The sequence below is a fragment of the Oncorhynchus kisutch genome, linkage group LG9, assembly GCF_002021735.2.
Source record: "Oncorhynchus kisutch isolate 150728-3 linkage group LG9, Okis_V2, whole genome shotgun sequence".
Lineage (NCBI taxonomy): Eukaryota > Metazoa > Chordata > Actinopteri > Salmoniformes > Salmonidae > Oncorhynchus > Oncorhynchus kisutch.
The window spans coordinates 30,459,554-30,473,828 of NC_034182.2; the positions used below are offsets into that span (position 1 = coordinate 30,459,554).

The following is a 14,275-nucleotide window of genomic DNA, read 5'->3' on the forward strand; positions in this document are numbered from 1 at the left end:
TCGTTTAAGAGAATTTGGCATTATGTCCAACTGGCCTCACAACTATGTGTATGGCGTTGTGTGGGTGAACGGTTTGCTGATGTCAACGTTGTGAACAGAGTGCCCCATGGTGGCGGTGGGGTTATGGAATGGGCTGGTATAAGCTACGGACAACGTACACAATTGCATTTAGCAATGGCAATTTGAATGCACAGAGATACTATGACGAGATCCTGAGGCTCATGGTCGTGCCATTCATCCGCCGCCATCACCTCATGTTTTAGCATGATCATGCACTGCCCCATGGCGCAAGGATCTCTACATAATTCCTGGAAGCTGAAAATGTCCCGGTTCTTCTATGGCCTGCGTACTCTGTTGAATCAACTTCAAACCTAATCACTAAACCAATCAAGGTGTCTGCTGTACAGACACAAAGTTCGACGTAGACAATATTTATTTGGAGCCTTTGTTGTTTCGCAAAGCTAGTGCTAATTAAAACACTGTTTTGTGTTCTTGTCAACCCCCCCACACTGCTTTTTCACGCTGCATGAGGCCATATAGAGTACAGTAATTATGCTCAGAATGGTTATAGTACGTTGCGACATTAAACGGCTTCCCTTATTTCAGCCCTATTGTCTGCTAATCAAAATATGGTTGTGAGCCGTGCAGAGTGGAAATGCAGTGTGTTCACACTATCCTTGAAACCCCAGAGACTGTTGGGAGGTTACAGATGTCAACACTAATTGGACATAGTGATTAAATGGCAAAGTAATGAAAAATGGCTGGGTGCCAAACAAAGAAACATCCTACTGCTGCCCTTTATACAGTGCAGTGACTCGCCCTAGCACATGTGAGGAGACCAGATGAAAGAAATGTGTATAGAGATTCAATAATATTGCTTTAATTTATCAGGTCCTTCCAGAGTGCTGAAGACAAATCGACAAGAGCAGGGAGAATGTTGGAAGTTTTCAGTTTGGAATCATGCCAATTGACTAAAATGTAAGCCACCACACAAACAATAACATCTTCACTTCAGATCACACAACACGCAACAGATTGCTGCATGTTTTGCTTTTCACGGAGAACATAGAGTTCACACTGCACCTAAAGTTGTTAAGAGCTCGATTTAGAGGAGAGCGTTTGATCAAGGCCAGCAAAGACAGGTAAAGTAGTCAAGCCGGCTGAAAGAGACAGCTAAAATGTTTTCTGTATCGATTCCATCAAAACGCAGGGGCTAGAGAACCCGCAAAAACGGCCACTTTACATTCCGTGAGGTGAGGTCAAGTTCATCTCGGCCATGGTGACATACAGTGAGGGAAAAAAGTATTTCATCCCCTGCTGATTTTGTACGTTTGCCCACTGACAAAAAAATGATCAGTCTATCATTTTAATGGTAGGTTTATTTGAACAGTGAGAGACAGAATAACAATGCACAGTGACAGTGCACTTCTCTACATATGGGTTTGAATGATGTGAGATGACTCAATGTATCTGTATTCATTTGATAAACTTGTGAAATTAACTCATCCATGAGAAGAAAATCATAACTCATTTGTGGAATGCAAACCCCAGCCGCACGTGAAATTCCTTACAATGACTCATCTCGTCAAGGTCGGGGAAGGAAATGTATGTGGAAAATCAAGCTACTGACTGAGAAGTTTGAACAGCGGCATCTCCTCTGATGTATTTTAAAGAGTCACAATCTGAGATGTTAATCTGCTGCCCCATGCCGATGCCCTGGCTCTGAATCCCTGAACAGTTTGGAAGAATTGGTCAGACGTGAGGAGATTGGGTTGCTATTGTCAGGAGTCTGGGATGAGGTCGGCAATGCGAGAAACAACCTTCATACTGCGTCTGACGATAAAGACGAGCAGTGTTGGACATATGATCACATCGGTCTGAATAAAGCCCCGTTCGGACATCTAAATACTTGGCCAAAGGTCTCGTTCTGGGCACTACCGATCCGAGAGAACGCCAAACTCTGGCCGCTCGGAGGGGTTATAAATGTCTTACTCGTAAAGATTGATGTTCAAAAAGACTCTCCTACCACCCTCAGACGCTCACCTTGGAGCGATGTTTCGCACCCAAGTCTGAGACGTCAAGGACACAGGGCCAAAATTGCTTAGAATAGAGACTGTTCCAGATTACATTTGTCAGGCCAGTTTTTTTTTAAAGCTTTCCTGTGTTCTGCCCCTGACACTGGCTGAGCGTGAACCATAGATCAGGATTTTGACCTGAGCGGGTAATAAGTTAAAGAGCTATAGCCTTGACAATGGACAAAAGCTAGTCAAAAGCTGTGATTTTTCTAAGTTTGAGACACTGTCCTGATTGGGAATGTGCCCAACTACAATAACTGCCTAACTGTAGAGAAGTGATGGGTCTGGCTTCTGCTGAGAGGCCACTATCATTGAACATGCAAGACCAAATGCCACCTTAAAACAGTTTTAGCGAAAGAGGAGAGAAAACAAAAAGCTCTAGAGGTAGGGGAAGGGGTCTTAAAAATGTTTTGATGGGAGATTCCATAGGGACAAGGCGTCAGGGGACAACATGGTGACAATTAAGAGCCGCCTCAGGCATTAGATAACTTATCAGCCCTTATTTCCAGTCTCCTGTGGTGAAGGGCTAATGGGTAGACTTCCCCTATGCACATCACAGGGTCTCTGGGTAGTGTCCACAGGGACCAGGGCCACTCGGGATGCGGTGTCATAGGCCGTGGGCCTACCCATTTGTCACCAGACAATTTGGGTCAAGTTAATTCTGGGTCATCTCATTACGGTTCTTAACAGAGGTGACAAAGACCTTTTTATTGTACACTTGCCGCTCTAAAGAACCTTGTGTGACCCGATTGTTCGTTAGTCATTAGATAGTATATAGAATGCATTTGAGGTGTGACCTAATTGTTCCTTTAGTACTCATCCTTGAGTATTCTCGAGTGAGGTACACTGTGTGGCCAAAAGTATGTGGACACGTGCTCATCGAGCATCAGATTCCAAAATCATGGGCATTAATATGGAGTCGGTCACCCCTTTGGTGCTATAACAGCATCCACTCTTCTGGGAAGGCTTTCCACTAGATGTTGGAACGTTGCTGCAGGGACTTGCTTCCATTTAGCCACAAAAGCATTAGTGAGGTCGGGCACTGATGTTGTGAGATTAGGCCTGGCTCGCAATTGGACTTACAATTCATCCTAAAGCTGTTTGATGGGTTTCGAGGTCAGGGCTCAGTGCAGGCCAGTCAAATTCTTCCACACACCGATCTCAGCAAACCATTTCTGGATGGACCTCGCTTTGTGAATGGGGGAATTGTCATGCTGAAACAGGAAATGGCCTTCCCCAAACTAGAATGACATTGTAGCTGTAGCGTTAAGATTTCCCTTCACTGGAACTAAGATGCCTAGCCAGAACCATGAAAAACAGCCCCAGAACATTATTCCTCCTCCACCAAACTTTACAGCTGCCACTATGCATTCGGTTAGGTAGTGTCCTCCTGGCAACCGACAAACCCAGTTTTGTTCGTCGGACTGCCAGATGGTGAAGCGTGATTCATCACTCCAGAGAACGCGTTTCCACTGCTCCAGTGTCCAATGGCGGCGAGCCAACGCTCTGGATAACATAAAAACACCTCTGCTAGGGCGAGGAAAAGGGTCAGAGTGAACAGTTCTCTCATTTGTGTCTGGAAGTAGCTAGCATGCTAGCCAACGTTAGCCAGTTAGCTTGGGTGCTCGACTGCTGTTGTTAGGTCAGAATGCTCGGATCAACCGTACTCCTCAGCCAGAGCATCCAGTGTGCTCTATGAACGCTCCGAGAGCAAAATGCTTTTAATTTACAAACTGACAATCTGACAACATTCTGAGTTTAAGAAAACCCAGAGCACACTCTGGCACTCCAGATGACATTTATGAACACACCCATAGTATAAACCAGCCCTCTTGAAATCTTTGGTTGTTAAGTACATGGCCTCACATGTGAATCCTTCAAGAGACGGTGGGTCTAAAGCTTAAGAGGGTGTAAACAATGCTGAATGGGTGTACTGTAGACAAAGAAGAGCTCTCCAGTAAGTGTACCAAAACATTCCAAGGGCCATGTCTCAAAAATTAGGTACAAAGTTTATCAACTTTCAAAGCATAATTACTTTCCCATTGTTCCTCAAATATAGTGAATGACATACCATATACCAAGTCTCTACTTTAATAAAATGTAACAACTACTTTTTATAATCATCTAAATTTGCAACATAAGACGGAATCGAGCCCGGTTGGTCACATACAGTTGAAGTCGGAAGTTTACATACACCTTAGCAAAATACACTTAAACTCACCTTTTCACAATTCCTGACATTTAATCCTAGTAACAATTCCCTGTCTTAGGTCAGTTAGGATCACCACTTTATTTTAAGAATGTGAAATGTCAGAATAATAGTAGAGAGAATTATTTCTTTCAGGTTTTATTTCTTTCATCACATTCCCAGTGGGTCAGAAGTTTACATACACTCAATTAGTATTTGGTAGCATTGCCTTTAAATTGTTTAACTTGGATCAAATGTTTTAGGTTGCCTTCCACAAGCTTCCCGCAATAAGTTGGGTTAATTTTGGCCCATTCCTGCTGACAGACCTAGTGTAACTGAGTCAGGTTTGAAGGCCTCCTTGCTCGCACACGCTTTTTCAGTTCTGCCCACACATTTCGATAGGATAGAGGTTAGGGCTTTGTGATGGCCACGCCAATACCTTGAATTTGCTGTCCTTAAGCCATTTTGCCACAACTTAGGAAGTATGCTTGGGTCCATAAGGAAGATGCATTTGCGACCAAGCTGTAACTTCCTGACTAATGTCTTGAGATGTTGCTTCAATATATCCACATGATTTTCCGTCTTCATGATGCCATCTATTTTGAGAAGTGCACCAGTCCCTCCTGCAGAAAAGCACCCCCCACAACATGATGCTGAAACCCCTGTGCATCACGTTTGGGATGGTATTCTTCGGCTTGCAAGCCTCCCCCTTTTTCCTCAAATCAAATCAAATCAAATTGTATTTGTCACATACACATGGTTAGCAGATGTTAATGCGAGTGTAGCGAAATGCTTGTGCTTCTAGTTCCGACAATGCAGTAATAACCAACAAGTAATCTAACTAACAATTCCAAAACGACTGTCTTATACACAGTGTAAGGGGATAAAGAATATGTACATAAGGATATATGAATGAGTGATGGTACAGAGCAGCATAGGCAAGATACAGTAGATGGTATCGAGTACAGTATATACATATGAGATGAGTATGTAAACAAAGTGGCATAGTTAAAGTGGCTAGTGATACATGTATTACATAAGGATGCAGTCAATGATATAGAGTACAGTATATACGTATGCATATGAGATGAATAATGTAGGGTAAGTAACATTATATAAGGTAACATTGTTTAAAGTGGCTAGTGATATATTTACATAATTTCCCATCAATTCCCATTATTAAAGTGGCTGGAGTTGAGTCAGTGTCAGTGTCAGTGTGTTGGCAGCAGCCACTCAATGTTAGTGGTGGCTGTTTAACAGTCTGATGGCCTTGAGATAGAAGCTGTTTTTCAGTCTCTCGGTCCCAGCTTTGATGCACCTGTACTGACCTCGCCTTCTGGATGATAGCGGGGTGAACAGGCAGTGGCTCGGGTGGTTGATGTCCTTGATGATCTTTATGGCCTTCCTGTAACATCGGGTGGTGTAGGTGTCCTGGAGGGCAGGTAGTTTGCCCCCGGTGATGCGTTGTGCAGACCTCACTACCCTCTGGAGAGCCTTACGGTTGTGGGCGGAGCAGTTGCCGTACCAGGCGGTGATACAGCCCGCCAGGATGCTCTCGATTGTGCATCTGTAGAAGTTTGTGAGTGCTTTTGGTGACAAGCCGAATTTCTTCAGCCTCCTGAGGTTGAAGAGGCGCTGCTGCGCCTTCTTCACGATGCTGTCTGTGTGAGTGGACCAATTCAGTTTGTCTGTGATGTGTATGCCGAGGAACTTAAAACTTGCTACCCTCTCCACTACTGTTCCATCGATGTGGATAGAGGGGGGTGTTCCCTCTGCTGTTTCCTGAAGTCCACAATCATCTCCTTAGTTTTGTTGACGTTGAGTGTGAGGTTATTTTCCTGACACCACACTCCGAGGGCCCTCACCTCCTCCCTGTAGGCCGTCTCGTCGTTGTTGGTAATCAAGCCTACCACTGTTGTGTCGTCCGCAAACTTGATGATTGAGTTGGAAGCGTGCGTGGCCACGCAGTCGTGGGTGAACAGGGAGTACAGGAGAGGGCTCAGAACGCACCCTTGTGGGGCCCCAGTGTTGAGGATCAGCGGGGTGGAGATGTTGTTGCCTACCCTCACCACCTGGGGGCGGCCCGTCAGGAAGTCCAGTACTCAGTTGCACAGGGCGGGGTCGAGACCCAGGGTCTCGAGCTTGATGACGAGCTTGGAGGGTACTATGGTGTTGAATGCCGAGCTGTAGTCGATGAACAGCATTCTCACACAGGTATTCCTCTTGTCCAGATGGGTTAGGGCAGTGTGCAGTGTGGTTGAGATTGCATCGTCTGTGGACCTATTTGGGCGGTAAGCAAATTGGAGTGGGTCTAGGGTGTCAGGTAGGGTGGAGGTGATATGGTCCTTGACTAGTCTCTCAAAGCACTTCATGATGACGGAAGTGAGTGCTACGGGGCGGTAGTCGTTTAGCTCAGTTACCTTAGCTTTCTTGGGAACAGGAACAATGGTGGCCCTCTTGAAGCATGTGGGAACAGCAGACTGGTATAGGGATTGATTGAATATGTCCGTAAACACACCGGCCAGCTGGTCTGCGCATGCTCTGAGGGCGCGGCTGGGGATGCCGTCTGGGCCTGCAGCCTTGCGAGGGTTAACACATTTAAATGTCTTACTCACCTCGGCTGCAGTGAAGGAGAGTCCGCATGTTTTCGTTGCAGGCCGTGTCAGTGGCACTGTATTGTCCTCAAAGCGGGCAAAAAAGTTATTTAGTATGCCTGGGAGCAAGACATCCTGGTCCGTGACTGGGCTGGATTTCTTCTTGTAGTCCGTGATTGACTGTAGACCCTGCCACATGCCTCTTGTGTCTGTGCCGTTGAATTGAGATTCTACTTTGTCTCTGTACTGACGCTTAGCTTGTTTGATAGCCTTGCGGAGGGAATAGCTGCACTGTTTGTATTCGGTCATGTTACCAGTCACCTTGCCCTGATTAAAAGCAGTAGTTCGCACTTTCAGTTTCACGCGAATGCTGCCATCAATCCACGGTTTCTGGTTAGGGAATGTTTTAATCGTTGCTATGGGAACGACATCTTCAACGCACGTTCTAATGAACTCGCACCGAATCAGCGTATTCGTCAATGTTGTTATCTGATGCAATACGAAACAACTCCCAGTCCACGTGATGGAAGCAGTCTTGGAGTGTGGAGTCAGCTTGGTCGGACCAGCGTTGGACAGACCTCAGCTTGGGAGCCTCTTGTTTTAGTTTCTGTCTGTAGGCAGGGATCAACAAAATGGAGTCGTGGTCAGCTTTTCCGAAAGGAGGGTGGGGCAGGGCCTTATATGCGTCGCGGAAGTTAGAGTAACAATGATCCAAGGTTTTTACACCCCTGGTTGCGCAATCGATATGCTGATTAAAATTTAGGGAGTCTTGTTTTCAGATTAGCCTTGTTAAAATCCCCAGCTACAATGAATGCAGCCTCCGGATAAATGGATTCCAGTTTGCAAAGAGTCAAATAAAGTTTGTTCAGAGCCATCGATGTGTCTGCTTTATATACGGCTGTGATTATAATCGAAGGTGATTATAATCGAAGAGAATTCTCTTGGTAGATAATGCGGTCTACATTTGATTGTGAGGAATTCTAAATCAGGTGAACAGAAGGATTTGAGTTCCTGTATGTTTCTTTCATCACACCATGTCTCGTTAGCCATAAGGCATACGCCCCCGCCCCTCTTCTTACCAGAAAGATGTTTGTTTCTGTCGGCGCGATGCGTGGAGAAACCCGCTGGCTGCACCGCCTCCGATAGCGTCTCTCCAGTGAGCCATGTTTCCGTGAAGCAAAGAACGTTACAGTCTCTGATGTCCCTCTGGAATGCTACCCTTGCTCGGATTTCATCAACCTTGTTGTCAAGAGACTGGACATTGGCGAGAAGAATGCTAGGGATGTGCCCGTCTCCGGAGTCTGACCAGAAGACCGCCTCGTTTCCCTCTTTTTCGGAGTCGTTTTTTTGGGTCGCTGCATGGGATGCATTCCGTTGTCCTGTTTGAGAGGCAGAACACAGGATCCACGTCGTGAAAAACATATTCTTGGTCGTACTGATGGTGAGTTGACGCTGATCTTATATTCAGTAGTTCTTCTCGACGGTATGTGATGAAACCTAAGATGACCTGGGGTACTAATGTAAGAAATAACACGTAAAAAAAAAAAAAAAACTGCATAGTTTCCTAGGAACGCGAAGCGAGGCGGCCATCTCTGTCGGCGCCATCCAAACATAACCGTGGTCATTATGGCCAAACAGTTCCATTTTTGTTTCATCAGACCAGAGGACATTTCTCCTAAAAGTATGATTTTTGTCCCAATGCGCAGTTGCAAACCGTAGTCTGGCTTTTTTATGGTGGTTTTGGAACAGTGGCTTCTTCCTTGCTGAGTGGCCTTTCAGGTTATGTCGATATAGGACTCGTTTTACTGTGGATATAGATACTTTTGTACCTGTTTCCTCCAGCATCTTCACAAGGTCCTTTGCTGTTGTTCTGGGATTTATTAGCACTTTTCACACCAAAGTACGTTCATCTCTAGGAGACACGTCTCCTTCCTGAGCAGTATGACGGCTGCGTGGTCCCATGGTGTTTATACTTGCGTACTATTGTTTGTACAGATGAACGTGGTACCTTCAGGCATTTGGAGATTGCTCCCAAGGATGAACCAGACTTGTGTATTCTTGGCTGATTTATTTGGATTTTCCCTTGATGTCAAGCAAAGAGGCACTAGGTTTGAAGGTAGGCCTTGAAATACATCCACAGGTACACCTCCAATTAACTCAAATGATAACAATTAGCCTATCAGAAGCTTCTAAAGCCATGATCTCATGTTCTGGAATTTTCCAAGCTGTTTAATGGCACAGTCAACTTAGTGTATGTAAACTTCTGACCCACTGGAATTGTGATACAGTGAATTATAAGTGAAATAATCTGGCTGTAAACAATTGTGTCATGCACAAAGTTGCCAAAACTATGGTTTGTTAACTATAAATTTGTGGAGTGGTTGAAAAACGAGTTTTAAAGACTCCAACCTAAGTGTATGTAAACTTCCCGACTTCAACCGTATGTACAATGTGGACCCAGAGGAAAGCACTTAAAATTATTAATTAAAACACTTGTTTCCAAAGTGGTCCTCAAATGGTAAGAACGGTCTAAGAATGGAAACACGAGTCTGACTACTTGGATATTTGGAGGAGGACATTTATGGAGAGACAGAAAAGGGACAATGCATGTTCTCTTAATTGCATTTTGGATGCGTGGTTAAACTGGCCCACTTACGTTCTTGAAGCCTCGGTAGAGGATCTGCAGCTCCTTGCGATTGAAGCGGGTCAGGGCCTCCAGTTGCTCCAGGCCCTCGGGGCGATGGCGGACGGCTGAAAGCTCCAACTCATCCTCCACGCTGTCTGGAGAGGAGGAAGAAGGAGTGAGACATTCAGAAGCTGACGACAACTGGCTACATTTCACCCATAAGAGAAAGGAGTGTGTTGTCCTTATACGCTCAGCAAATCAGGACCCTGTCCTTCAAAGATAATTTGTAAAAATCCAAACAACTTTACAGATCTTCATCGTAAAGGGTTTAAACACGGTTTCCCATGCATGTTCAATGAACCATAAACAATTAATGAACATGCACCTGTGGAACGGTCGTTAAGACACTAACAGCTTACAGACAGTAGGCAATTAAGGTCATAGTTATGAAAACTTAGGACACTAAAGAGGCCTTTCTACTGACTCTGAAAAACACACAAAAAAAGATGTCCAGGGTCCCTGCTCATCTGCGTGAACGTGCCTTAGGCATGCTGCCATGAGGTATGAGGAGTGGAGATGTGGCCAGGACAATAAATTGCAATGTCCATACTGTGAGACGCCTAAGACAGTGCTACAGGATGGACAGCTGAGAGTCCTCGCAGTGGCAGACCACGTGTAACAACACCTGCACAGGATCAGTACATCCGAACAACACAACTGGTACAGGATGGCAACAACAACTGCCCGAGTTACACCAGGAATGCACAATCCCTCCATCAATGCTCACACTGTCCGCAATAGGCTAAAAGAGGCTGGACTGAGGGCTTGTAGGCCTATTGTAAGGCAGGTCCTCACCAGACATCAGATGGAACAACGTCGACTATGGGCACAAACCCACCATCGTTGGACCAGACAGGACTGGCAAAAAGTGCTCTTTACTATGCTCTTTTTCTAGTCCCAGTTTTGTTTTACCAGGGGTGATTGTCGGATTCACATTTATCGTCGAAGGAATGAGTGTTACACCGAGGCCTGCACTCTGGAGCGGGATCGATTTGGAGGTGGAGCGTCAGTCATGGTCTGGGGCAGTGTGTCACAGCATCATCGGACTGAGCTTGTTGTCATTGCAGGCAATCTCAACACTGTGCGTTACAGGGAAGACATCCTCTTCCCTCATGTGATACCCTTCCTGCAGGCTCATCCTGACATTACCCTCCAGCATGATAATGCCACCAGCCATACTGCTCATTCTGTGCATGATTTCCTGCACGACAGGAACGTCAGTCTTCTGCCACGGCAAGCAAAGAGCCCGGATCTCAATCCCATTGAGCACATCTGGGACCTGTTGGATCAGAGGGTAAGGGCTAGGGCCATTTCCCCCAGAAATGTCTGGGAACTTGCAAGTGCCTTGGTGGAAGAGTGGGGTAACATCTCACAGCAAGAACTGGCAAATCTGGTGCAGTCCATGAGGAGGAGATGCACTGCAGTTCTTAATACAGCTGGTACCCACACCAGATACTGACTGTTACTTTTGATTTTGACCCCCCTTTGTTCAGGGACACATTATTCCATTTCTGTTGGTCATACAGTGGGGAGAACAAGTATTTGATAACCTGCAAAATCGGCAGTGTTTCCTACTTACAAAGCATGTAGAGGTCTGTCATTTTTATCATAGGTACACTTCAACTGTGAGAGACGGAATCTAAAACAAAAATCCAGAAAATCACATTGTATGATTTTTAAGTAATTAATTTGCATTTTATTGCATGACATAAGTATTTGATCACCTACCAACCAGTAAGAATTCGGGCTCTCACAGACCTGTTAGTTTTTCTTTAAGAAGCCCAAACTGCTACAGACCTATATCTATCCTACCATGCCTTTCTAAGGTCTTCGAAAGCCAAGTCAACAAACAGATTACCGACCATTTCGAATCTCACCATACCTTCTCTGCTATGCAATCTCGTTTCAGAGCTGGTCATGGGTGCACCTCAGCCACGCTCAAGGTCCTAAACGATATCTTAACCGCCATCGATAAGAAACATTACTGTGCAGCCGTATTCATTGATCTGGCCAAGGCTTTCGACTCTGTCAATCACCACATCCTCATCGGCAGACTCGACAGCCTTGGTTTCTCAAATGATTGCCTGGTTCACCAACTACTTCTCTGATTGAGTTAAGTGTGTCAAATCGGAGGGTCTGCTGTCCGGACCTCTGGCAGTCTCTATGGGGGTGCCACAGGGTTCAATTCTTGGACCGACTCTCTTCTCTGTATACATCAATGAGGTCGCTCTTGCTGCTGGTGAGTCTCTGATCCACCTCTACGCAGACGACACCATTCTGTATACTTCCGGCCCTTCTTTGGACACTGTGTTAACAACCCTCCAGGCAAGCTTCAATGCCATACAACTCTCCTTCCATGGCCTCCAATTGCTCTTAAAACTAAATGCATGCTCTTCAACCGATCGCTACCTGCACCTACCCGCCTGACCAACATCACTACTCTGGACGGCTCTGACTTAGAATATGTGGACAACTACAAATACCTAGGTGTCTGGTTAGACTGTAAACTCTCCTTCCAGACCCATATCAAACATCTCCAATCCAAAGTTAAATCTAGAATTGGCTTCCTATTTCGCAACAAAGCATCCTTCACTCATGCTGCCAAATATACCCTTGTAAAACTGACCATCCTACCAATCCTCGACTTTGGCAATGTCATTTACAAAATAGCCTCCAATACCCTACTCAACAAATTGGATGCAGTCTATCACAGTGCAATCCGTTTTGTCACCAAAGCCCCATATACTACCCACCATTGCGACCTGTACGCTCTCGTTGGCTGGCCCTCGCTTCATACTCGTCGCCAAACCCACTGGCTCCATGTCATCTACAAGACCCTGCTAGGTAAAGTCCCCCCTTATCTCAGCTCGCTGGTCACCATAGCATCTTCCACCTGTAGCACACGCTCCAGCAGGTATATCTCTCTAGTCACCCCCAAAACCAATTCTTTCTTTGGCCGCCTCTCCTTCCAGTTCTCTGCTGCCAATGACTGGAACGAACTACAAAAATCTCTGAAACTGGAAACACTTATCTCCCTCACTAGCTTTAAGCACCAACTGTCAGAGCATCTTACAGATTACTGCACCTGTACATAGCCCACCTATAATTTAGCCCAAACAACTACCTCTTTCCCAACTGTATTTAATGTATTTATTTATTTTGCTCCTTTGCACCCCATTATTTTTATTTCTACTTTGCACATTCTTCCATTGCAAAACTACCATTCCAGTGTTTTATTGTGCTATATTGTATTTACTTTGCCACCATGGCCTTTTTTGCCTTTACCTCCCTTCTCACCTCATTTGCTCACATTGTATATAGACTTGTTTATACTGTATTATTGACTGTATGTTTGTTTTACTCCATGTGTAACTCTGTGTCGTTGTATCTGTCGAACTGCTTTGCTTTATCTTGGCCAGGTCGCAATTGTAAATGAGAACTTGTTCTCAACTTGCCTACCTGGTTAAATAAAGGTGAAATAAAATAAAATAAAAAGCCCTCCTGTTCTCCACTCATTACCTGTATTAACTGCACCTGTTTGAACTCGTTACCTGTATAAAAGACCTGTCCACACACTCAATCAAACAGACTCCAACCTCTCCACAATGGCCAAGACCAGAGAGCTGTGTAAGGACATCAGTGATAAAATTGTAGAATTGCACAAGGCTGGGATGGGCTACAGGACAATAGGCAAGCAGCTTGGTGAGAAGGCAACAAATGCTGCCGCAATTATTAGAAAATGGAAGAAGTTCAAGATTACAGTTAATCACCCTCGGTCTGGGGCTCCATGCAAGATCTCACCTCGTGGGGCATCAATGATCATGAGGAAGGTGAGGGATCAGCCCAGAACTACACGGCAGGACCTGGTCAATGACCTGAAGAGAGCTGGGACCACAGTCTCAAAGAAAACCATAAGTAACACACTATGCCGTCATGGATTAAAATCCTGCAGCGCACGCAAGGTCCCCCTGCTCAAGCCAGCGCATGTCCAGGCCCGTCTGAAGTTTGCCAATGACCATCTGGATGATCCAGAGGAGGAATGGGAGAAGGTCATGTGGTCTGATGAGTCAAAATTAGAGCTTTTTGGTCTATACTCCACTCGCTGTGTTTGGAGGAAGAAGAAGGATGAGTACAACCCCAAGAACACCATCCCAAACGTGAAGCATGGAGGTGGAAACATCATTCTTTGGGGATGCTTTTCTGCAAAGGGGACAGGACGACTGCACCGTATTGAGGGGAGGATGGATGGGGCCATGTATCGCAAGATCTTGGCCAACAACCTCCTTCCCTCAGTAAGAGCATTGAAGATGGGATGTGGGTGGCTCTTCCAGCATGACAATGACCCGAAAAACACAGCAAGGGCAACTAAGGAGTGGCTCCGTAAGAAGCATCTCAAGGTCCTGGAGTGGCCTAGCCTGTCTCCAGACCTGAACCCAATAGAAAATCTTTGGAGGGAGCTGAAAGTCCGTATTGCCCAGCGACAGCCCCGAAACCTGAAGGATCTGGAGAAGGTCTGTATGGAGGAGTGGGCCAAAATCCCTGCTGCAGTGTGTGCAAACCTGGTCAAGAACTACAGGAAACGTATGATCTCTGTAATTGCAAACAAAGGTTTCTGTACCAAATATTAAGTTCTGCTTTTCTGATGTATCAAATACTTATGTCATGCAATAAAATGCAAATTAATTACTTAAAAATCATACAATGTGATTTTCGTTTTAGATTCCGTCTCTCA

At 45.4% G+C, this 14,275-nt stretch overlaps 1 protein-coding gene across 3 annotated transcripts in view; it reads right to left on the reverse strand.

Annotated features, from left to right (window-relative positions):
- LOC109897040 (Kv channel-interacting protein 4) overlaps positions 1-14,275 on the reverse strand; it is a 237,982-nt gene that overhangs the window by 20,282 nt on the left and 203,425 nt on the right. For all 3 annotated transcript variants that reach the window (XM_020491552.2, XM_020491551.2, XM_020491550.2), the window contains exon 2: positions 9,514-9,638. In XM_020491552.2, the coding sequence (XP_020347141.1) occupies positions 9,514-9,638 (125 nt within the window). The remainder of the gene's footprint in view (positions 1-9,513; positions 9,639-14,275) is intronic.